Source organism: Colletotrichum aenigma, assembly GCF_013390185.1.
Source record: "Colletotrichum aenigma strain Cg56 chromosome Unknown KSG_Cg56_contig02, whole genome shotgun sequence".
NCBI classification, from domain to species: Eukaryota; Fungi; Ascomycota; class Sordariomycetes; order Glomerellales; family Glomerellaceae; genus Colletotrichum; species Colletotrichum aenigma.
This window is the reverse complement of record NW_023500908.1, coordinates 1,272,312-1,297,741: the sequence shown is the minus strand read 5'-3', so window position 1 is coordinate 1,297,741 and position 25,430 is coordinate 1,272,312. Positions and strand designations below refer to the sequence as shown.

At 51.5% G+C, this 25,430-nt stretch overlaps 5 protein-coding genes across 5 annotated transcripts; 3 read left to right on the top strand and 2 right to left on the bottom strand.

Annotated features, from left to right (window-relative positions):
• Positions 1-352: 352 nt before the first annotated feature.
• Positions 353-1,735, top strand: FUB8-6 (Oxidase FUB9; the record flags this gene model as incomplete). The annotated part of the gene is made up of 6 exons (XM_037317620.1): positions 353-437; positions 497-530; positions 582-925; positions 988-1,209; positions 1,265-1,518; positions 1,583-1,735. 6 exons carry the CDS (start codon positions 353-355, stop codon positions 1,733-1,735), a joined length of 1,092 nt encoding a protein of 363 aa, XP_037184223.1.
• A 7,312-nt stretch (positions 1,736-9,047) lies between these two features.
• On the bottom strand, positions 9,048-11,085 carry BLRO-2 (Bilirubin oxidase; the record flags this gene model as incomplete). Its single annotated transcript, XM_037317619.1, has 2 exons — positions 9,048-10,887; positions 10,943-11,085. 2 exons carry the CDS (start codon positions 11,083-11,085, stop codon positions 9,048-9,050), a joined length of 1,983 nt encoding a protein of 660 aa, XP_037184222.1.
• Positions 11,086-14,766: 3,681 nt separating this feature from the next.
• On the top strand, positions 14,767-16,587 carry CGCA056_v002360 (uncharacterized protein; the record flags this gene model as incomplete). Its single annotated transcript, XM_037317618.1, has 4 exons — positions 14,767-14,885; positions 14,950-15,450; positions 15,506-15,722; positions 15,778-16,587. The coding sequence occupies 4 exons, from the start codon at positions 14,767-14,769 to the stop codon at positions 16,585-16,587; spliced, it is 1,647 nt and encodes a 548-aa protein (XP_037184221.1).
• A 1,120-nt stretch (positions 16,588-17,707) lies between these two features.
• CGCA056_v002359 (uncharacterized protein) lies at positions 17,708-18,815 on the bottom strand (the record flags this gene model as incomplete). The annotated part of the gene is made up of 2 exons (XM_037317617.1): positions 17,708-18,109; positions 18,171-18,815. The coding sequence occupies 2 exons, from the start codon at positions 18,813-18,815 to the stop codon at positions 17,708-17,710; spliced, it is 1,047 nt and encodes a 348-aa protein (XP_037183299.1).
• Positions 18,816-20,272: 1,457 nt separating this feature from the next.
• On the top strand, positions 20,273-20,665 carry CGCA056_v002358 (uncharacterized protein; the record flags this gene model as incomplete). The annotated part of the gene is made up of 1 exon (XM_037317616.1): positions 20,273-20,665. One exon carries the CDS (start codon positions 20,273-20,275, stop codon positions 20,663-20,665), a length of 393 nt encoding a protein of 130 aa, XP_037183890.1.
• Positions 20,666-25,430: the final 4,765 nt, after the last annotated feature.

The window sequence follows — 25,430 nt, the reverse complement described above, 5'->3', positions numbered from 1 at the left end:
CACAGCGGGTCGTTCCGTTTGGTGGCATGTGTGTGTAAAGCAACTCGGGTCGACCCGACTGGCACTGATCTGCACGCTTATCAGGGTGGCGTCGTCTGATATGAATACTCGGGTTGACCCGACATGATGGCCTCACCTTGCCCTCAACAACTGGGAACCCGTTATTTCCGGGGCAAGTAATCTTATTGGATAGGTTAAATAGTACTTGCTGAGAGGTGTGCGAGGTTTGTGGCCTCCACTAAGATGATGATTGATAGCAACGGACCGCAGGTGTACGAACTTGCGCTATCCGTTCTCGATATCAACTTTCGATTGAAGCAAGGACACGATACACGCGTCACACAATTCCGTCATGGCGAACTCACCATCACAAGAAGTCCTCACCATCTCGGAGCTGAAGCGAGTAGCTTCCGCTAAGCTGGACAAGACAGCCCGAGGTATGGATTCAAGGAATTAACTGCTGCGTGTTTTTGGAACCTGCTAACATGAGCTTCAGAGTACTTCAATGAAGGAGCGATGGATATGATCACGTATTGCCAATTTTTCCCTCTTGGCAGTCTCAATCACTAACGGGTACGTAGGCTCAGAGATAACGAGCATGCTTTCGACAAGTACAAAATCCGTCAACGCATTCTCGTCGATGTAGCCTCAGTAGACACGAGGATTACTATGCTGGGATCTGAAATTGCTCTCCCGCTCGCTTTCGCACCCGCTGCTATGCACGGACTTGCTCATCATGAAGCAGAGAAGGGCACGTCAAGAGCGGCCGCAGCCAAAAGTATCCCTATGGGACTTTCAACCTATGCAACCACCTCGCTTGAGGATGTAATAGAAGAGAAGGGAGAAAGCTCGAATCCTTACATGTTCCAACTGAGCGTCACAAAAGACCGCTCGGTCCCACTGGATTTGATGAAGCGGGCAGAGAGTAAGCAATCTTTTGGGCCTAGCTGATCAAGGGATTCATGTCCAACAGCTAACACCGAACAGAGGCGGGTTATAGAGCGCTCATACTGACAGTTGATGCACCTGTCCTTGGCCGGCGTCTGAACGAAACCAGGAACAAGCTAGCCCTACCAGATAATCTGCGTTTGCCAAATCTGGGAGGCGTTCGTTCGCATCATAATCCTGGGCGGGATGCTAGCAATTCTTGGGAGTCGATCATCCCCTGGGTGAAGTCTCACACCACACTCGAGCTTTGGCTCAAAGGCAGTAGGTACATGTGAGATTTCTCAACAGATACAAAACTAATTGAAGCCTATCACAGTATACTGCAGCGAGGATGTGCTACTTGCTATTAAATACGGGCTCGATGGAATCATCGTTTCCAATCACGGTGGGAGACAGCTGGATGGCGCCGCTGCGACTATCGACGTGCTACCCGAATGTGCCGAAGCTGCCAAAGGCAAAATCAAGATCGGAATTGACGGTGGAATCCGCCGCGGGTCTGATATTTTCAAAGCCTTAGCTCTTGGGGCCGACTGTTGCTTTGTGGGGCGGATTCCCATTTGGGGTCTTGCGGTAAGAACGCCCCTAGATGCACAAACGTGTGATGAGCATATTTAACTCACATGCAATACCATAGTACAATGGGGAACAGGGAGTCAAGCTGGCAGTCGACATTCTGGAGCAAGAGTTGAGGACGACTATGGCGCTTGCTGGATGCTCCTCTATCAAGGAGATTTCGCGCCATCATCTATCTATGCTGGATACTAATGGTATTTTGTCAAGACTATGACTCAGATTATTCTGATATGATATGTGTCATATGGTTCACAATCTTTGTCGACACAATGACAAACCTCAGAGGAACATGGACAAACTGCACTATACAATCTGCGTCCGATGAAAAGACTTTGACTTTGAGAACGTCAGTGTCAGCAACTCGTTCTGCCTAATATAATTGAAGATGCGTGTCATTTAGGTACCGTAGTATGTGTGACTTGGTGAGCCCAGGAGTTGAATGTTCATCAGGATGTCATCATTCAGCGTTCACACGAACCCAATTTTGACTTACATTTCAATTCACCTTGCATATTGATCCTTTCTGCGTGATATGAAGTGTAGTTTTTGAAGTTCATTAGACTCGTGAGTCTGCTGCCGGCCGCTGTTGCTGACCCAGCCATGATGCATATAGATCTCGGACAGAGTGACGAAACGGTTCAAATCAGGCATAGTCAGCGAGTCAGAATGATGGTCTGATTGCCAACCCAACGACCATGTCCATCGTTTCCAACATACATGATACGAGCCCCCCAAGGTGGATCCCAAGTCAGTACACTGATAACCATGAATATCGGTCTAGGAGCAGTGGATTATCATTCTAAGGAAATATGCCTAAAGCCATGCCTTTCAGTCTAAGACTAAATTGCTCTTTTCCTATGTAAGCTGTAACTCCACACGAACCGACTCGCAAGCTGACCACATGTTGAAACTGCGGACTTTACATCATCTGGACCATACCGCGAAAGAATTCTCTCGCACCCGCCACTTCGTCATCCGCGGAGATCCTAGATAACTCCTCTATGGATATGCCTTCGATTTGGTCGGGGTGGCTCTGCAGCCTACGAAGGAACTTGCTCCATGATGGCTGTGGCGGTATCTCCATATTGTCAGGAGGCCAAAATGCTTGATAGTAATCCATTTCCTTCCACTCAGGAGGTGTATGTGGTGAGTCTCTTAACAGGTATCTTGTTTGAAAGTGAGCTCCTTCGCTGAGAGTTTCTGATTCGGATCGTGTTGGATGTAAGTGTCGTAGGCTTTTCAGCCCTCTGAACGTGCTCTTGTTCGACCATAAGAACATGTTTTCCGTAGTGATGTGGAACTTCAGGTAAGGGAAGTCCTCGATTGCTGGGGAAATTGCGAGATGCCGCACAAGCGTCCACCAGCTGGACAGCGTCGAATTGCTTCCTTGGACGTCTTCTTCGGATAGACAGATCAGATCCACGTTCCAATTAATGTGATGGATCTTAGGCATTGGCGTTTTAGGGTTCTTTCCGGGAGGAAGGGTCGTGTAGAAATATCGATTGCGGACTAGCCTTCTATGCCATGCTGGGACCCAAAAAGGAGGGCGCAGCGAATGAGCGACAGACCTCGACAAGCGATCGATGTCATTGTCGATGGATCTGTAGTATAGCCATGTCGCCTCATTTGCATGCTTGAATGTCCAAATCATGAATCGGTCGAGAAAGTCAATTTCCAAACCAATGTGCGCGTAATCGCGATCAGAAAGGGGCAACCGTCGTGGCGGACTCCATCTTTCGAGCTTGGCAATGAACGCTCGCGGGGTAAGGTAGAATATCTTCCAGATCAAAATACGGACGTCGACAGGTAGGTCTCGAAATCGGTGGAAAGTACTGATCGGAGCATTGACAAAAGTCAGATTGTCAGTTGCGTTCGTAGGAGCTGACATTTTCTTCCGAATTAGAGCATGCAGCACATCAGGAATAAGGTGTCCTACAAAAGATCACTATTCGGATGGGCTGCCCAGATCGCGGGTTAGTATTTATGTAATGCCGCACGTCGCCAGGAAGTGGAAAAGGAGATTGCCAGCCCGTTACATGCATATGTATCCTGAATTCAATTCGGCTGATACAGAAAATGTGGGTGCAAGATGCGGCCGCTATTGTACGTACTGCATTCGAAGAAGCAATTCTGCCATGGAATGTCTACTTTGCCAGTGAGATTCCATTGGTCTGCAGCGAAATCTAGCAGGCCGGGGACCCCGCCCAGGCACTCGTATGTAACCAGCAGCCCATGCATTAAATAAAGAGGATGATGCTGCTCGTGAGATTCAGTGCGGTGCGCTGCGTCCGGTAGTCACGGCGGGTAACCCCCGTCGTCGATGTGCCCAAATCCACCCAGCGTGCGCCAGATGGTGCTTAGCATCCCAAATATTTGCATTATCTGAGAAAGTTTTATTGGTCTCCCATCATTTCATATTGAATAAAGAATCCTCGACTCGCCAAGACGGGACGAGGTGCGGTCCTGACCCGAAAGACTTATTAACCATTGTCGAATGAAAGCGAGAGAGCCGAGGCACATTTTGCTTCACTGCGTCACTGCATGCCTCGCCTCTATCCCGTACAAACGTCACTTAATTGAGCAGCAAATCCAAACGCTTGAGCATTTGCAGTCAATCGCCAGTTCAGATGCATCATACGATGACCCCAGGATCCGGACATTTCATGATACCAAGCGTCTAAAGCTTCTGGACGAGGCAGCGCGCTGCTGGATTTTGGCTTGTCACTCTTCCACTCGGCCTCTTGGAGGGCTGTTGGCGGAGGGGGGGAATGGCTTAGTTTGGCCGCTTGGGTCATACGGCGGCACTGGAGGTGCGGAAGGCAGATCCCTACCTAATTTTCCAGGTGACCAGGCCAGCGCATCCACCGGGAAATTATTCGACATCAAACGTAGCAAAACTGCATGGACTACGTAAAGGTAGACTGCGCCACAGGTAGCCTAGATCTGAGCCCTGTGAGCTCTCGAAAGCCCCCGAGTTAGAGTTTCTTCGGGGGATGCTAGGTAAGGTAGGGTCCCACGGGTTGCCACCAATTCTCTCTCAACCACCGTGGTTGGTCGCGGCCGACCCGGTCGAAAGAACCACATTACCGATCGAACGCCGTGTCGGCATCGGCGCGCGCCCGGCAGCATTGGTGTCAATTGCATAACCACGAATACGAGTGTTTACAAAGTCCCGATACAAACATGCCCAATTCAGTATGTCTTTCAAATTCGGCAGGCTCTAAGCTGGGGATTCACAAACACCAGGCTCGAACGAAATGGCTTTCTTGCCGCTTGTGACGCCGGTTCCCACCTGCCGACCAACTCCAAACTCCCGATGACCCTTTCCTTGCAAGATTCTATGACCCCAGAACACCATTATCTACCGTAGCCAACATGTGCAGGAAGTCCCGACGAAGCTTGATCCATGCTCGATGCTTCGATTAGGCCGGATGACATGATGACAACCTTGAGCCTCACAAACTGCCAAGGACAACGAGTCTTAGCGAACAGCCGTACTAGATGCTCCGCAACAAACCTACGGCTTGCTACCGAAGTGCTTGTCGAAGTTCGCGATCTTGCTCTCAATGAGTTTCTTATGTTGAGACTTGCTTGATTCGGCATTCGAGCCTTGGCCCGAAACACGATGCATGTTGCCATCGGGGTGACCCTCGAACATGGTTTGCCGGCGCTTCGCCTGGGTCTTGCGGGAGTCTTTGGAGGAGTACTTATGAGACGGTCTCGACGAGGTTTCTCTGCAGACCATCTGTTAGCTAGCTCGCTATCTTCGTGAGCCGAGTGGGATGGACAACAAACCCGTGGTAGTTGGTTTGGTTGGATGAAGTCATGGCGTCTCAGTAGATTCAAGATCTCTGGAAGATTCGCTGTGATTTTCACACGGCGTAGGCGCAAACTCAGTATTCGGTTGCGTCAACGAGCCTGTTGAGCTCAGAAGTAATTGCTCGGGTGATGATAAGTCAAGATATGGGTTGGGATTGATGATCAACTCTGAAGAATCTGTTTTATACCGACAAGGAAATTGGAGATTGGCAAAAAGTGCGGATTGTCACAACAAGACCACCAGAAACTGAACCAACCACGCTTCCGCTACTTCTCTTGACAACATTGTTCCAAAGCCCGTTTGTACCATGTTGAGGGGAAAAGCCCGATCGCCCACAGAACCCCGCCCGTAGCGTCACGGTACTGCGGCGGCCGCAAATTCCAAAGTTCAGCACTGTCAACAGCCAATGGGTATGGCGAGCTGGACCTTTTTCCAGATTCAAACTGCTTCTGAAGGCAGCTCGGGGTGAGAGGTTGTTGTAACACAACACAGCGCCGACATGGGCTCGAGCGAGCGCCGGTCCCTTGGCGAGGAAATGTTGACCAGGGAGAGGGGTCTGCTACCGGGCCAATGAGAAGTGTCATCGAAAACTCCGATAATCATCCGTGACAGATAAGGCTTAGACGTTGGCCGGGTTGATGGACCACTGTTAGTAGGTTCGAACTGGACGTTAGTCATACTGACATGCCTCTGAATAGGCCGGTATAGCATTCATAAGCCCATGGCGCAGTTTCAACATAGAGACTGAGCGCCGTTTGATCCCGTGGAGACGGGACCCGGGCATGGCCATGACCGGACCAGCTTCCGTGTTGAAGCTCAAATACCGCTAACAACGGTCCCGGAGGCTCTTGTTGCCGCCTTCGCCCGGGAAGCTTTCCGATGAACTCAACCGGAACCGGAACCATCGTGAAGAATTCTCAACTCACCGGTACGCACGATAGCACTCATCGTGAACTCGTTAACGGAGGGACTTGAGCAAAAGCTCCGGACTCACGCCTGGGGCGAGAGTATACGGCATTCCGAGGCCGCCTTGGTAGCTGCCTTACGCCCGGCGAAACTGGACTGCTCCAGTGGGCTATGATTGTGCTGGATGATGCTCCGTTTCTCGGGCAAATTGATTCCTCGGTCTTGCTCTGAAGGCGGATGCCAAGTCGGCCAAAGTTGAGAGCAAGCCTGTCGCCAACACGGAGTGTGGAAGTGACCTGAGGGTGACTTCTCTTCCATGTTGCGAAGAATCTCGTATTCATGCAGTCCATCTTGGCGAGAAGAAACATGGTCCAGTGAAGAGCCTGCTGCGATATCATGGGATCATGACTGCATGAGAGTGACGCGTCCAGGAGGCCGCCTGGCTGGGGTTTTGCGCCCGGCTTGGGAGGGGTCGGAAGTGCTCGGGATGCCTGGGTTGAGGCATTTTTCGTCGGGCCTCAACAGCTGACAAGGCAGAATCGGGTGAAGTAAGCCGTCGTTGTTGGGTGTTGGTGAGTAGGCGGTTGGCTGCCTCGTCGCGGACGAAAACGGTTCGCCGGGCTGTTGTTGGTCGGCAAAACAACGGTTGTTCCCAGTCACGTGTTGTGCTTTGTCACGTGTGTCGAATGTGATGATTCGGAGCCTGCATTATGTTAGGTTGGTCTTGAACTAGTGATGGAAAGGTCCCCATGATGATTCCGGGGATCATCGGACTGCCATGGTTTGGCGGAGTCGCTAGAAGGGGGGACATGTTGGATGAACTTACTCGCTTTAGAAGCACAGATGTAGGGGGGAGCCGGCTTATAACCTAGGCTCCCGGGGTATTGGAGCAGATTTTCATCGGAAAATCTGGTCTGAGATGAGAGCGGAGGTGCCCACAACCGTTCTTTGAAGTCTGAATGAAAAGACATTTTGCGCCACTGCGCGATTCGAAGACTGCGGGGTTGCGCGCCGTATTATACAATTGCGATTTTGGGGGACCTTGGGGTCGTACCAAATCGCCGGTTAGGTGGTGAAAGTACCGCGCATGATAGCGCATCCGAGCCTACCTGCTGCCCCACCGCCTAAATGCGCCACCACCCTCAGACATGGGTGCCGTGGCCACAAGGAGACGAAAAGGTATTGGTTGGCAATGCCCAACCATGCAGACCAAGCAGACCATGCACAGTCCTTTTGGTCTACCAGAGTCTTGTACAACGAAAAGACTCCGCATACCCGTGGAAGATTAAACCGCCCCTGGAGGTTCCTGCAATCGCAATTGGTTGCAGAATTAGAAAACGCCAAACTGTCGTGTTTTCCATTACGGACTAGCAGAGATCCTCTGGAAGGAATCCGCCTGTCGAGGGCAACGTGCGTATCCCCGAACCTCAACGTCACCCCATGTCGTCTGCCGACGTTGGCAGCTGTGCCCTCGTCACCTCCTCCCAGTTTTCAACAATCATAGATTACGGAGTACGCCAAGGTATGCCGTCGAGGACGGAAAGGAATTCAATCGAGGTTGCCCAAGCTCCACATGTTTTGGAAGCCAACACCCGCTCACGGCGAGCAAGCAGTAGCAAAATCGTGCTGAACGCTGGGGAAACGGATGCGTTCTCCTCGCATGCCGGCGGACACAAAAAATGGCCGCTTTTTGGTACCAACAGTACTTCCTCAGCGGCCATTTATTCTGTCCACCGATGCCAGCTTCAGTAGACCTAGCCAGATTTTCTCGGGCTACACTAGGCGTTGTGTTTGAGATGATCTCATGACGCTCTGTTCGTGTCGATCTCCCTGCGCATTCCGAGAACAATGGCACTGGCGCGTACAACTTTGCCAGACTGGCCACGCGCTCATGACCCCTCCCCATCCAGCGCTCGACTCCCACTTGAAGCGAAATGCCTTTTCCCCATGTACCATTGTACCACAATAATTGTAACATCAAATGAGCCTGATGGTTTGCAAGCTGCGGGACTTGAGTGGGCCGCAACGCTTCATCACTCCCCAAGGACGTAATCGAAGCGCGCCCCGGCCTGATGTCGATGAAGATGCTGCACATGCTGAGAGCAGTTTAATTATGTTTCTACACGACGGTAGATAACATGCTGTTACCACGCTGCCTCATTACAACAACCCAAGTTACTTGAAGCGCCTGCTTTAGCATTACAAAAATGATAAACATAAAGCTACTTGGTAGTCTACGAGAAGAAGTGCCCAATCTAGGGTCGCGCTCACGGGCGCGCATTGCTCTGCTTTGAAATGTTCGGCATGGAACACAGAGGCACCGGAGCATGATTACTCAATCCTGAAGCACCCCAGACGTCCAATCAATGCACGCACACACATACAATGGCGCTTCAGCACCCAAGATTCCAAAATTTGCGTTCGGCAGAGACAGAGAGACCTGTTGAGGACAGCTCCACACCACACGACAATAATTTCGAAATAGCGGCTCATTTCCGCCAATCTAGGAGAACGCTCGTGATGTGTGACTTTAGGCACAGTGAATCCACATACATTATAGCCATTAGAATTACATATGGTAACTCAATTTGTATGTGAACATGTTTCAATTCAGAGACAATCAGTAACATTACAATGTGCGAGGCCATGCCATATCTCCACCGCCTCCTAAAGTAAGGAAATCGTCTTAAAATGGGGAGTATCTCGCAAGTCTATGGTCTATAAAGAATGAAGAAATCGTGAAGATCGTAAAAGAAAAAGGAAAGAATGAGGAAAGAGCTCATGTTCATCTTCGCCCATCTCAAGACTGAGGCGTGGCAGTACGCTTGGGCATCGGCATGTTGGCGTTGCGGAAGCGAAGACCGCGCTTGTTCTTGCTCGTAGTGGTGGTGGTCTTCTTGCCGCTGTCCTTGGTGCTATCCTTGCCGCTGTCCTTGGTGCTATCCTTGCCACTGTCCTTGGTGCTGTTCTTTCCACCCTTGTCATCATCCGCCTTGCTTGTGGTGGTGGCCTTGGCGGTGATGGTGGAAGTAGGAGAGAAAGACACAGGAGCTGATGTGACCGCAGCGGACGTCGAGCTGGCAGCCGCGACAGTAGAGGTGGACAAGGTCTTGGTAGCCCAGTAAGCATCCAGGCGGCTCTCGACCTCGTCGACGTTGTTGTAGGGCTGGTAGTTGGCCATGAACTGCATGCGAGACTTAATCGAGTCGTAGTTGTAGGCAGCGGAGGTCTCCGGCTTGGCGCGCCACTCCTTCTCCATGGGGTCGACGAAGTATTCCTCGGTGTATCCAAGATCCTCAAGGACGGTGACGTTGAAGGCAGCCATCATTTCGTGGTCCTCGTGAATGAGGTTGTGGCAGTGGAACATGTACACACCGGGCCAGGGGGCGTAGTGGGCTTCGACGGTAACAGTCTCACCGGGTCCGAGCCAGACGACATCCTTCAAGCCCTGGAACTCATATGGCATCACCGCGCCGCGGCCGTTGACACGCTTGATAACGCGGAAGTCGACGAGATGGATGTGAATAGGGTGGGACCAGCCGCCAGAGCTGTTCTCAAGCTCCCAGACCTCGATAGTGCCACGCTTGGGGCGGGCGAGAACGCGGTTGTTGACATCGGCAAAGGTAACGCCGTTGATGCGCCAGTCACCACCAGTGCGCTCAAAGCGGAAGTGCTGGTCAACACCGGTCTTATCCTTGGGGAAGGGAACGTTGCGGAGGGAAGAGGGAACTTCGGACTTGTCGTCGACAGACTGGTCACCAACCACGAAACGCATGACCTTATCGGTGTGGAGGAAGTCCTGATCGGCAGCAAAGCCGCGAGTGTTGCGAAGAGTGACGTTCTCGCCCTTGAACTTGGAGAAGTCGATGACGATCTCGTAGCGTTCAGCCATGGAGATATACAGCTCCTTCACCTTTTGGGGGCCGGTCAAAAGGCCGGCGTCGGAGGCGATCACCTGGAAATCGGCGCGCTCTCCCTTCATGTTCTCGAGGTAAAGCAGGAAAGTGCGAGAGATGGCGGCATCGAGAAGGCGGAAGCGATACTTGCGTGGCTCAACCTTCATGTAGGGCCAAGGCTGTCCGTTGACATGGATGACATCGCCGTAAAGACTGGTAGTCTCGCTGGCAGGAGAGTACAAGGAGCCGTCAGGGTTGTATTGCTTCGCAGACAGGATCAAAGGAATATCGTAAATGCCATATCCGCTGGGAAGAGCAAGGCCATCCTCAGCAGGGTCGTGGAGAATGTAAGCGCCGGCTTGGCCATAGTAGGCATTCTCTGCGGTGTGGTCGATGGCATGGTCGTGGTACCAAAGGGTTCGTGCAGCCTGGTTGTTGGGATAGTAGTAATCCTTGTACTCCCCAGGCTTGGTGACATCCTCAGCCCATCCGTCCCAAGGAGTGCGCGAGTATGAACCGTGAAGGTGGACAGAGTTGGCCATGCTCGGGTGGTGGTTGGTGAAGCGGACTACTGCCTCCTCGCCACGCTCCATCATGAAGGTGGGACCGGGGGAGACACCGTCGTATCCAAAGAGAGTGGCATTTCCCAGATTGGGGTACACCTGTTGGCTAATCGGCTTGATCTCGATCTCGTAGTACCTCATCTTCTTGCCGGTGACCGGGTTGATGACGGGGTTGTCGGAGCTGCATGGTGTCAGAGGCGAATTAGAGACTCGAAGTGAGATATTGGTAGACCTACAACTTCTCCTGCTTCTGGGGAGGGATAGGAAGAGGGAACTCATAGAGCCAGGTGTACTCAGGGCTGAGCCAGTCCTTGGCAAGAGTGTCGGAAGCAAGGGCGAGAAGGATTGCCAGAGACTGGCGAACCGAAAGGGAAACCATGATGGATAGAAGATGAAGGGCAAAAGCCAAGAGCTGCTATGTTAGTGACAAGTACTGGCCAAGACGGGTGGCGACGCCTTGAATATGTCAAGAGAGGAGTGGATGATTGTCGGTGAGAGTGATGAAGAAAGTTCCCGGATGAGGGGGGAAATGACCAAGGGTATTTAATTGCTTTCTCGATGAGTATCGACGCTCGAGAAGAATCATAGCCGGCCCGCTCGTGCTTGGCAACGGGATGTTTCGATCGAGTCGTCGTCGACAAGCGCACGTCGCGCGGCGGAAGGAAAGCCATCATGGCGGCCATTCGTGATAGAGAAGCATCTACCCATCTTGAGCAGTCGATATTCGCACGGAAATCCCGAGCTAGCCCCTTGGAGGAAGACGGGTGTTAGTCTGGGCCGCCCTCGCCAGCTCCAGCAGTGTATGGTGGGATGAGGAGGCTTGCGGCGCGCCGGGCTGGCGCCTAGTCCTCCAACCTGAAATGCGACGCTGAATGGCGATAGAGTCGACGTTGGATCGTTGTGAAAGAACAAGAGTCCAACGGTCATCGTTGAAACAGTCAAAGACAACCTGGAAAACGCGACGGTTGCAAGTCCTCAGCTGGAGGCGCGATTGTGTGGCATGGGCTTCGACCACACGGGACTCTGGTTCAGCAGCCTCATGCCGACCCAACGGGATGGATAGTCGGGTAACTCGCCTCCACTTGCAGGCGAGCAGCTGTTGGAAGAGGTCCAGCCACTTCTCATGGACGAGTCTCTTGCGAATAGAGGTCCAGCCCACGGTTGCACATGCCCATTGAAGGCACCTGCTGTACGTTAATGCAAGTTCGGTTGTAGAAGCAATGGGAACGCGGTACGGAAGCGCACTACTGGCAGATAGTGCAGAATCCGGAGTATCAACCTGACAGACGAGGTTTGCCTGCCGAGCAAGTGGTCCTTCGCCGATGTTGGAGTTAACATACGAGCCGACCGAGACTCGGGCGCTAAGCAACAACGGGTATAAGACCGACGTAGCGTGGCATCTCTTTGAGGATGCTGATTTTCCTTGTTGTCCAGGCCGTTGTGGCGATCTCAGCCTCCAACTCTGGACAATGCCAGTCCCCAATAGCGCGAGCCTAAATTGTTGAAACAGGCCGCTAAGAAAAGCGCAAGTGAAGACCTCCATAAGGTTATTCTGGGATATCACAGGGTAGGCAAGGTAGGTAGGCTTGAGCGTCAACACCGGTAGCTGCAGATTGTATGGGTGTCGGTGCACATGGAATAATCGATAGAAGGCAGAGCTGATCTGCAAGAGCTCCATGGTACTGGGACGGCAGATGCGAGGAGCGTTGCCTCGGTGAGCGTGGGCGAATGACAGGCTCCGATTCAACAGTCGCGCAACAAGGGGTCCTGAGCCCTGAACCAATGGTCACGATCTCGACAAGAGCTACATCGTATCTTCTGCATGAGGCCTCGACAAGGCGGGGTCAGCATCGAAGAGCGGACATCCCGGTCGATCTGGTGCCTGGTCCAGGTGACTTGGGAAGTGATGCCCAAGATTAGGTCCTGAAGAGACTCGGCCGGTTTCCAACGAACCCGAGTGGTGGTCCTCCGCGTCGGCTGGTGCAGCCACAACGCAGTTCGGGCCATCCTCATGTCAATGATGACAGGCTGACTCTGGCCTGGACGTCTCCCACGCTGACAATCCTGGCAGCTGGGCGCGAAGGTTCGGTGAGAGCTGGACGACAGGCCAGCACGATGCGGGTGGCAGTCAGCTAGCTTGACCCCTCGAGTCGGATGCCAAGCTGACGAGACTATCGTGCGCCTCTTCGATGTAGCTGCATCTTGCTGCATATCGTGTTCCCGTCCATGATGCGATGATTCGACGATATCTCGTACTAGAGGAGGCTCTGCGGGCTGCAGCACAACGATGGGTTTCGGATGGAAAAGGACAATAGAAGTTCGGACAATGCATCTCGTCTGAAGTTTCCAGTCGAACAGTCTGATCTCAGGGGAAAAATCGAAGACGTGGAGGCAGCGTTGAAGAAGTCGCCGGAATTGGAAAAGGGAGATGAAGAGAGGACCATGCGATGACGCCGGAAATGGAATGGGAGGAAGAGAGGAATGCGTGAGGTGGAGGGGGAAGGACGGGACGAGGAAGGAGGGGGGCAAGTCGTGGCGAGCTGCCTGCCTGAGGTGCGAGGTGCCTGGCTCTAGGGACTGGAAGGTGCCTGGGCTGGCTGGCTCCTTCCCCAAGTCTGTTCGTAGTGTCCCTGCCGCCCCCGGGATGCTGACGCCAAGCCGCTAGTTCCCGCTAACGCCTCAGCTCAGGCAGCGGGCCTCGCTTATGAAGCTTAAAATGTAGTTCGGATGATTGGCTCTTTTCCTCTCTTAGCTAAGCCCCCAGGTTCAGGGTCCCACACACTCTCCTTTTTTGGCTTGGGGGACGCCGCTAACCACCACAATCCTCCGACGACTTCAACCAACTTCGACCGCGCCAGACCGTGTCCCTCGGCGCTTTGTGTCTGCAAACCCCAGTCCAGAGCCTGGCTTATCAACCTTGAACTGTTCAACCTCGAATCCTCGTCGACTCATCCCGGCCTTTGTCGTGCCCACTTCTCCGCGTCCCGGCCTGTCGGATCTGAACAATGCGGCCACGCGATTTCTTCCTTGGCCTGGGTGGCCATCTAAGCCCCCAACGCTCCTCGTTTCACCCCAAACCTTGTGGATACGAGAACCGTTCATTCGGATTGTCTTCGAGAGACAATGGAGCGTTGACACTCTTTGTCTCGCCTGCCACGAGGTGTCTCGCTCTCTAATGGTACGCAGCAGACGTTTCGCTAAACCATGAGGATACTCAGGGGTATCTTTGACAGAGAAAGAGCCTCTGTTTGCCACAAACAAATGCGATCTACATGAGGCGATGATCAGTATACTCGAGGCGCAACGCTGTCGACAAGATGGGTCAGCTCTAGCAAGCCCTCATCTCTCAAGCCCGTGATTGATACCTTACCAGCTCTTCAGCTGTCCAACCCTCCTCCTATGCAAGGCAAGTGGTCCAGATCCTTCATCTCCGCATATGATGGTGTGGCTGTTGTGGAGATCTGCATAGGACGACTAACCTAGACTTGTGTTTCTAGTGGTTCACGCATTGACGGTGAATAGTCTGGCCCTCGTCAGTCCCGCGCGCGGCATCATTGCCTGGTGAGAATCCCGGGCTGCAATGCAGACTGCATATCAGCCCATGCAAACACACAAACACACTCGTATGTAAATGTGCATAAGCACAATCACCAGACTCGGCATCCAATATCGTGGTCTTCATCTCGGTCCTGGACCAACCAGCAAAAGCTTAGCGGCCGATGGTCTCCACTTGCCGCCCTCTGGGGTATGAAGGTTCTCGTCAAAGAAGTCATGACTTGGGCCCAATTCTTTCTTCATGGCAGCCACATTCTTGGCCCTTTGTGTGTTTAGGTCTGCCAAGCGGTAGGGTCTAGACGGTTGGACACTCGAACATTATGCCATTGCGCGAGCGAGAGCCACGCGTAGCGGTCACACGCTCTGCCAGTCATCTCGAGGTAATTCATAAGACTCGAGTTTGATCGCGAAATTAAACACTAGATTTCTTATCCACCCAACTCATCCTCAACACCATCTTCTCTACACAACTACTTGGCTTCATTCTTGGATCTTCGGCTTCATCATGTTTTCAAAGTCTCTATTCTACACAGCGCTTGGCGCGACCTTGTCCTTCGCAGGGGTTCAGGCACAGCTGGGCACTACGGCAGATGTTCCCCTTGACATCGACGGAGCCTTCGAGGGGTGAGTGCATCCCATATTTCCTGACACCATGACTGGGATTCCAATGCTGACCAAAATGATTCAGCGCATCTGTTACTGGCACATCCTTCAACTCGGGAGGCTCCATCACATGTAATGGCCAAACAGTGACCGTCCCCAAGAACCTTCAGGTCACCTTCCCAGCTGCATTCATCCCCTTCCCCAAGTTTGTAGCCAATGCAGGAAACTACAAGGGCTATGAATGCTCCATCGTCGGCAACATTGTCGCTGGCAAGAATGCAGTTGCTGCGCAGGTAGAAATCTCTCCCTTCGCTACAACAACCTCCAGTGGCTACATCACCGAGACGAAGTTCAATGGCGACATCACCGTCAACGTCGGAGGCACCTCAGTCACCATCCGCATCAACGACCCCAACGCCGTCTACTCGGCTGGAAACGCGGGCCTTGGCATCGATCCCTTCTTCACCGCAGATGACGTGAACCCCAGCGTCAGCTCCTTCTCTGGCTTCCCCATGTGCGTTCCGCGCAGCGCAAACGACCCCCTGTGCCCCATGAGCAACCGTCCCGGTCTCAAGCAGGGATCCATGTGAGTCTTGTCATCCTCTCTTCGCCTTGTCGTCAGTCGCTAACGCCATCAATAGCCCAGCAGCGGATGCCAACGTCATGGCTCCATTGATCGCCGGTGACTTCATCACCTTCTCCGGCTACCAGACTGGTGGCAAGATTGTCGTATTCGAGCTGGTAGCTTTCAACATCCAAATCACCACGACCGGTATCCCCACATATGTTCGCATGGAAGATGCAAACATTGGTGTCTGGACAGCCGACACTGCCAATCAAGAGGTCGCCCAGACCAGGGTCAGTACTGACTCTTCCGCGTTTTCGACAAAAACATCAACTAACCTCCTCTCAGTTCGTCGGTTACACTTCCGACTCCGCAACAACCGTCAACCCCATCAAGATCCAAGCGATCGACTACGACCGCTGCACTGGCCAGCCCGTCTACCGCGACATCGCCACCGTCAACGTCCCCAACACCGAGCCTCGCAACAAGTTCGAATACCGCACCACGTCCGGCCAGAAGGTCCTCTACGCCCGCGAGTACTACATCACCGCCGCCAACTTCAACAACAACGCCACCACAAACGGCATTCCCGCCGGCTCCTACGTCACCCCCGTCACCGAATGGATTCAGCCCGAGGACTCGACCCCCGGAAGGGCCCCGACCGGGCACGACTTCAGCAGCTATGGCTGGATGATCAACGGCCTCGGCCGCGACGCTGACGGCAACCTCTGGGGCCCCCTCGACCCATTCCCCCAGTCTGGCGTTACCGTCTACGACAACTCCCAGTGTCCCCCCGCTGCTGCTGCTCCCGTCACTCCTACCACAACACCTGCTGCCACGCCCAGCTCCACGAGCTCTGCCGCAGCAGCGGCGACCAGCAAGCCCCCCGTCGATACGGTCACCATTGCGACCTCATCCAACTGGGCCTCTTCTGGCGGCGGCACTCTTACTGTCCAGTGCATCTCCAGCAACACCAATGACAACCTCGTTAATATGAAGATGTCCTACACCAACAAGGACGGCACTTCCATTCTGTCCATGACCGCCGCTAACACTGGCAAGGGTGTCTGGAACTTTAGCGCCAACAAGATCAAGCAGCCGACCAGGGTCACCTGCACCAGCAGCTTAGGCGGCTCTGCCTCGAGGACGAACTGGTAAAGCTGTTTGCTTCGATTTGGATATGCCAGCTGGTTTTCTTTTCTTTCGCATTTCTTCTCTTCTTTCCTTGTGTTTCAACTATAGTATAGCTATGGACTATAGACCATTACGAATGACGACTATTATGACATAACCTCTCTATAACGTCGCCATTGGACATCCGCATCCGTTGATTCATAATTTCCCTGTTCAATTTTCATCTTCATTTTCAGATGATCATTCCTCGTAAAAATGACATTTACGTAGGTCTACCAGCAGGTCTCCTTCCGTCATCTATTCAACACACGTTCTCAGCTCCCGACGTATCATTTCCACCACACCACACTCAGACCAGAGCTGAAGCGCTACTCGTCCCAAAGTCAATCATGACATCCGCTTTGTCAATCATCTGTCATACCCATCCATGAAATGACTCTCGTCGTGGTCAGAAACGCCACCACCAACACCGCCGCTAGCAACTTTTAAAGCGTCACGCGAAGCCCGAGCCACGTCCGCCGTCGCGTCAAAACTTCCCATTTCCATTTTGACGCGACAACGTGGCTGGCTATAGCGTCGGAGCGCGCCGAAATTGCGCGGAGCAAAGACACGGAACCGAATTCGTCAGGTCGCCGTCGCCGCACCCCAGGGGCAGTGTTCCCTCATAGATGTCTTTCCAGAAGGGGGTATCAGCATTAGTCTATGGATCGGTATATGAATAGAGTCCTGACTCGGAAGGAACTAAGTCATTCGGAGAAAAGGGCAGGCGAAGAAACAATGTTTTAAGCATACTCGGTGCACGTGTGATCTGTCAGCATGGCGTTGATGTGGAAATGAGAGATGCAGTGTGTCAGTAATTAAGCTTAACCAGAATAGAGTGATGCAGTTACGTTTATGGCTATTTCATTTTAGACCAGGAGGCGGAGTTGGTTCAGAATGTTGTGAATTCAATTTGCATTCTAAACAAGAAAAAAACCCAAAGGCATAGAAATGGCGCATCAACATGGCTGCAAGAGTGACAAAATCGTAAGTAAACAAATAACCCCCCTCTCCATCATCTCTCGTCCTAGAGGTGGGTATTGCCCAACCCACGTACAAGAAAGTCCCAAAGTCGTAGTCTCACCAACCCATCTTTCCCCCCTATTCAAGGACCACCAGCACGACCGTTAAAGTCCCAGTACGCAGAGCCCAAGCTGCGGCAGAACTGGGCCCCGACAACGCAGTAGTAGCCGCCGCCGGCGTTGTTCGTGTTGGGCGAGCGGAGGACCAAGGGATCGCTCAGCGACCGGATGAAGCTGCACGTGTTGGTCGTGCCGGCGCGGACGGTGTAGGCGGTGTGCGCGGTCCGGTACCACTGGCAGACGGTGTTGCCAGGCTCGGTCTCGCAGCCCTGGGAGACGGCGGCGGACCACGAGACGGAGACGGAGAAGCCGCCGGTGATCCACTCGCTGATGCTGCCGCCCGTCTCGACGCTCCAGCCGACGGAGACGGACTTGGAGGTCTCGGTGCCGGTGGAGCAGGTTGCTAGGCCGCACTCGTTGTTTTCCTGGGTGGGTGTCTTGTTAGCTACATGCCCCTAAGTTCTTGTTTGTGGATCATGAACATACAGTGATTTGAGAGTGATAGTAGTTCTGGTGAGGGTTGCCGTCCCCAACCAGCTCAGTCCACTTCTGAGGGTAGCACCCTTGCCTCTTTCGGATCTCACGCTTCTCGGAGTTGGTGTCGGTCTCACCCGAAATGAGGAACGGAATCGGCGCAATATACCGCGCCTGCAACTCCTGCTCCGGGTTGCGAATACGCAATGCCCTCGCCATCGTAGTCTCACCATCGGGGATACACTCATGCCGCCTGCTCAAGCTCTGGAACGCCATACCAGCCGGCACCGCAATATCGCACGAGACCACGGACTCACCGCCGTCGAACAGCCGCCCGCAGACGATACCACCGGAGATCTCCTTCTTCTCGTTGATCCTGTACGTCGTGGAGCCGACCGTGACGGTGCCGGCGCCGGTGCGGTCGACGGCGAACGTGATCGGGAGCGCGGTGAAGGAACCCGTGTCGAGGGTGTTGGAGCACGCCTCCGCGACGACGGTGCCAGCGGAGAAGACCTCGACGGAGGTTGCGGTGGCGCATTCTTGGTAGACGACTTGTACTTGCTGTAGCTGGGCTTCGTCGCGGCGGTTGAGTGCGGGAGCGGCGAGGGCGGAGGAGAGGAGGGACGCGGTGGTCAGGATTGCGGAGAGGCACTTCATCTTGATGGAGTGATTGCGGGAGAGATTATTCCTGGGGAGATCAGAAGTGAGGGTAAGAGGGAGTAGTTGATATGAAGATAGTTGTGTTGATCGAAATTGAGTAGAAGTGATGATGCTTGTTGTGATGAGTAGAGGTGATGATGTTTGATGCGATGAGCTTGTGAGTGATGAGTAGATTGATCTAATGGCAGACAATGTGTATTTATGTCTTTTAGTCTCCAGATGTCTGAACAGAGATCAGAAGCATCAATGCAGTTATTCGTAAGTTTTCTGGGCAACTCGCCCAGCTACTGAGGCCGTGCAACTACGCCTCCTTCCCCTCGAACATTTCGGGCACAGTTTCGATGAGTCCACAAGGCGAAACATCTCACGATGCATGGTTTGATCAAGATTGACTCGGATTCTAGGTGTATCTCATCCGACATGTCCACCTGGTTGAGGCTAAAGCTGAGTTCGTTCTTGTTGGATCCCCTAAGCTTGTGGATAATGACGTGAGGTGCCGCATGAGCCCCGGCACGCAGGATCAAATTCTCGAGTCAGCATTTGGGAGCTACGACTTGGCATTTCGTGATGTCTCAGGGTTTGATCAATCATTCTTCATCTTCTAATGCTCCGATACTGCTTGTTAGCGGTTGGTGCCGCGATGAGAAGCCTCAACTCTGCCTTCCCACGATAGCCGAGGCCAAGTTCGCCCCCCGTGAGCCCCCAAGCTGCCAGAATGCGGCGGGAGCTACTATTTTCAGGTCTTCTTCGATGGGGCCTGGGGGAACCATGTCTTTTGCATTTGAGGCTTAGATATGGCTCTGATTACCCCAGAATTTCTGCAGCAGTGGCGCCAGCTGCTGGCTTCAGTCTTCCCCAGACAAGCGATAACCCCTGTCTTCAACTTCCAACAATTAATGCGTTGGTTTGCGAAACCCCTGTTTTTACGCCTGGGGCTAAGGCTTGGCTCTTGTTGGAACTCGAATTTCTACAGCTAAAGCGTTGGTTCACAACTTCCAACAACACTTATGTGGCTGGGCATAATCCCTGTGTGTCGTTGGCCCCCAGGCTTTTTGCAGGCGCAGTCACCAACAGATTTCGGAAAAGACTACACCGAACACTATTCCAACGCGAATTTCAGCCAATGAGAGGACGCCAAGGCTACGAAACTTTTACCGTGCCAATCAATTAGCTTAGTATGCGCCTTTCACGATGCAAGTTAATGGGGTCAGGATGTTGTTGTTCTGGGGGCCGGGGGGCGGTGACAAACAACAGCTCACCACCTCGCCAAATTGAGAGGGCTGCGGAATAACCGTTGTCCATGGGTGCACATACAAAAGAACGCCAATTGTCTTCTCAAATCTCAATAGACCCGCACTCATTTTTCAAGCTCCAAACAATTCTCAATCTCATTTCTACTCCCGCCCCCGGGCCATCGACTGCTCAGCTCCACTCCGCCTTCACCACTTGCGAATATGGCCAGCATGTACGTGACTGCAGTTCCCGAAACCTGCCCCACGAACGAAATACCCGATGCCTTGCCAATTCCGAAAGATATGACATATGTAGTCATTCCTGGACATAATGTGTCGGACCCGTGGATGGTCAACTGCTGCCATCCCAACCCGGTGAACCTCGTGAACAAGTGCTGGGAGTGGTGTCAGGTTCCCGACACCATCAAACAGGACAGGGACGAGTCGGAAATTTTGTCGGTCTTCAGCAGTTGTCTGCGCGCTGAAGGAAAGAACGCGAGCCTCTCCAACGGAGTCCAAGTCCGCTCTGCATCCCCGCCGCCGAATCGCCCCATTCCCTTTGCAGGGCTGTTTTTGGCGACACTCGCGGCATGCACATTGGGTTTGGTGGTTTGAGTTCAGCTCAGATGATGTTCATGGGCGAGGGAGGAGGTTAGGCGTGGCATTGGGGAGTGCTTGAAGGAGATGGGATTACGGCAAGCGAGAACTCTCTTCACATCCATTCAACACGATTCTCCAGGAGCCGCAAACGTTAGTCCTTCAGTAGCAAAGGCGCACCGTTGATTGTCAACGCGCTAACATCCAATGCCTCTACAGCCGTAATCGAGAAACCGTCACCGCCAGTCTTGGAACACGCATCGCAGACGTACATGAGGGGCCGACCACCTGTCACCAGTGACAGTTCATACGAAGGGCATTGGTACAATTCCACTATGCACTTGCTGCCTGAAGACGTCACCCGTTCCGACATGACCTATTATGAAAACTTTCCAGACAATACCCAACAAATGCAAAGCTCTATTTCGGTTGTTTCAAATTCTTGTTACCAGCAAGTTTACTTCTTGTACGCTCAAGACGCATGATTACATTTAAATATTGATGATCATGCGGCCAACGATGCCCGCGCTTTGGTTGACTACGTTGTATTAAAAGTAATGAGACATGGGTTCGACTTTGAACTGATGGTGTTACTACTCCTGGCAATAACATGCTTGGGCCATCTATTATCGTAGATGTGTCTTCTTCAATTTGAAAACCAGTAGTTTCACGTGATTAGCCTGGTATGTGTCACGGGCTAGAGCCCGGATTGATATCTCCGGCTTCGCCGGAGCAGTTACCGAGATCCGGCTCCGTTGGACCCACTATTCTGCCGCAGTACGCCGCCTAACCCAGCCTGCTTCACCGCTGTTAGGTGCCTACCCTTGTAAAGTCCTTTCTTCCTTCTTCAGCTTAGAATAGTCAATCGACGGCACCTCTACGTTGAACAAGCCTAGGGGCCAGCCCCTTACAGTATGGTCAACATTATGCACTCCAAAATGCATGCGAAACGTGACGCGCCTGCTTCTTATCAATTTCATCCTCAGTTAGATCTTCCATATCTCCTTATGCAATGTTGTTTCGGTGTTCCACTGACCAAGGTATCTCATCGCCTTTAACCGAAAGGACGGACAGCGCGTCCTACGTCGTCATGCTAACGACTTCAGAACATATGATGTAAGACAATCAGCGTAAGCTAATCCGATAAGGCTATCCGAGTTTCGTATTCTTACATACGAGTGAAGAGGACGATGAATCGTTTGTTGTGCCCTATGCTATTTTGCAGTTGTCGATAAGTTGCGTCAGAACCAAGAGCAGACTCCTGTAAGCAATTACATGCAGACATGAGAAAGAAGATGCAATAAGCACCAGGTGTTTAAAACAAGGACAAAACAACCTTGAGATTCGATTTTGATGACATATAAATGAATGAGCTATTTCTTTGAACTAATTTTGGAGTCGACGGCTTAGCATGTAGCATCACATGAATCAATGATGGTGTGGCTCGTACACCTTTGAGATTCTGCCCAAGTAAACATAGCCACGGCGGTTCAGCGCTGCCGCTAGAGCCAATAAATCAAATAACGCCAAGATTTGACTGATTTGATTGCCCCTTCGCCAGTATTGGTTGATTTGCCCTGTTGGCCAATATAACAAAGCAAATCCATAGAACACGTGACCCAAACCCGCTAATACAGATTACCTATTAGGAAATAAATGAAGCTATTCACAACCGGTCATGATCCCATCAATAAGCTAACCTCACTCCCCACAGGCATAACTCTGCCCTTTAGCCAATTCTTCGTCAGCTGCAATTAACCCATAGTCTAAGGCTTTATTGAGTGCCTTTGCGACGTCAAGGTTAACTTCGCAGTACTGAATGCCCTCTCACAGTCAGTAGCCATAGCTGGTGTTACTATCACATCAAGTGCTAGTCTACTAAGTAGAGGGTATATTAACTTATGGTCTCTCCACCACTTAATAGGATCGCCTGTAGGTTGAGGAGGTAGCTTAAGAAGTCTCATAACCATGTTTACTCTATACCTATTACCTGAAGTGGCTGTCTTTGTGGGATAGAAGTGTTACGACCCGTTATGCATGGATAACAGTTGACCAACCCCACTTGGGCGTCGGGCGGCTAGGACAGGACATTTGTACTGCAGGATCACGGGAACAACAGGAACTCACTCGGTAACGGAAGAACTATGGTCTAAGTCACGTGATGATAAGATAACGATCATATTGGATCAATATGATCCAACACGACTTGGGGGCCAAACGATCATTCTGGATCGGAATGATCCAGATCGACCCAAGGTACAAAGGAACATGTTCAGAATTAGACTTATATATAATGACCCTGAGCCTGGCTTATGGTCAGACTTCTATAGCTCTTCAGCAATCAACTTAGTATTCATCCTCACGGATACTCTCAGCTTACCTTCACTGCGAATCACTTGTTGAGTCTAAGACTGATCACCTTAGCCTCTGAAGACCCGATCTACTACAGCCTACAAACTACGACCTACGACCACAACCTAGTGTACTGTTCGAACGTATCAATCCCCAGCTTCTGTTAGCAGACCCTACTGTCAGATAGCTGACCGTAACACTTTGATTGCTCCTATTCAGTAAGTTAACTATTAATTCCTACTAATAGTAACGAACGATAATATCTTCCCACGCCTCTGTTAAGTCGCCTACCCTGGGATCCTCGTCCACTTCAGGAGGACGAGCCACCTAAAACCTAGCCCAGGAACTAGGAGACCAGAAGATGAAGGACGACTCAGACAGCAAGGACGACACCAAAGAACTCAAGCGCCAGCTCAACAAGACCAACAGCGACTTCAAGGCAATGCGCGAAATATTCAACCAGAACGCTGCAGCCCTTAGCGAACTCCAGGAATAAGCCTGCAAGAACCAGGATCTGGAGAAAGAAGTCGCCACCCTCCGAGCTGCCGCTAACGTCATATCCGCCCCAGTCGAAGGATGAGAACGCCTCAAGCTGAACACGCCTTCCACTTTCGATAGGACCCTAGGACAACTTAAAGGACACCTAGTATAAGTTCAGACCTACTAGGCCTTCTATATAAACACCTTCCAGAATGACACTAAATGCGTTATATATATAGCCACCTTCCTTTAGGGATAAGCCCTTGCCTGGTTCGAACCCCTTCAACAGGAATAGCTTGACAACCCTGTCGAAAAATACAGCTAAGAAGTCAAGGATATCTTCTTCAGCTTCACAGGCTATATCAAGGCCCTAGAATCTCTCTTCCTTAACCCTAATAAACGAAGACAGGCTGAGCGAGACCTATCCCACCTACGACAAACCAAGTCAGCCACGCTCTACGCCGCAGAGTTTAGGCGATTAGCTGCAAGACTCCACATAACCGACGAAAGCAAAGTTTTTGCCTTTTATCAAGGACTTAAGGATGATATCAAAGACGAAATAGCCAAACTAGAGACACCTCCTAGCTTCCTCGCCTATATCGAACATATTATTAAGGTTGACAACCGCCTCTATAAACAACAAAAGGAACGAGGAGAGAAACGATAAAACCTAAATTCAGGACGTAAGTACTAATAGCAGCCTCAACAGAAGTTTAACAGCCAGCAGAACGACAACAGACCCTGCAACAACTGGAATAGCACCCGCCAGAGCACTGCCTATAGATAACACAGCAGACCTATAGATCTCAGCATGATGACCAAACCTAACAACAAAAAACCTTAGAACCCTAAGTGCTACAACTGCAATAAGCAGGGCTATATCGCTAAAGACTGCAGACAGCCTAAGAAGCTTCCCTGGAAACCAGTGGCAGAACAACCTCAATAAGTCAATATAATTGCAAAAGCCCTATATGCATCCTAATCGTGGACTAGATACTACGACGATAACTGCTGAATTCACCTCGAAGACAAAGAAATATCAGGACACTACCTAAGGGACAGCAACCCTGGACGGTCTGGTTACAATATGACCATCCCAGACACTCGCCCTAGGACCCTAGCAATAATGCATTCCAGCAACAGCAAAGTGGCTAGAAAACCAGTTGAACAACTTAACGAGATGCTATGAATTCAGCGATTAGAACTAATCACCCCCTGCATAACTAGCCAGCAACTCCACCATGAAGAACAACAAATCAAGAAGGAAATAGAGCTAATCCAGCAAGAAGACGACAGATAAGTACGACTATATTAACAACAAGAATCAGAAGAAGAACCAGAACACCAACATAATCCTCTGATAGAACAACAACTCCTCAGTATGACCAACAACTAGGCTTTCAGAGAAGGAGAAAGCTCTTCCTATAACTCAGATAAACCTCGCGACGTTGCCTGATAACGCGCTCAGACAAAGATCACCTATGGGTTCACCCCTAGTGTGGACGACTCCAGCTCTGAAGAAGAACCTGACGACCAGGAAGGAAGAATCAAGCAACTTCTGAGATACTAAGAAATCGATATGCTTTAAGACAAGCAATAACGCCACTTCTATATCACCTCAGCAGCCTAATGAGACTGAGGCTACACCTCTCAGCTATACACAGAAGATCATCCCACGCTGAGAAGCAACCACCAGCTTCACTAAACCCTCTTCTGGCCCTAGTGTTTTCACAACAAATATAAGGAATATATAGGAGAAAAGCATAACTATCAGTTCTACCCCAGAAGATATAACAATAAACCTATCTATAAGATTTACTTAATATCTATTATGATTAGATAGACTATAGTACTATTTAAAGACAGCCTTACAGTCTTTAGACCTAGCCCTCAGTTCCCTATGAGATATCAATATAACGACAGTATGAAATAGAACGAATGCTAATGCGAC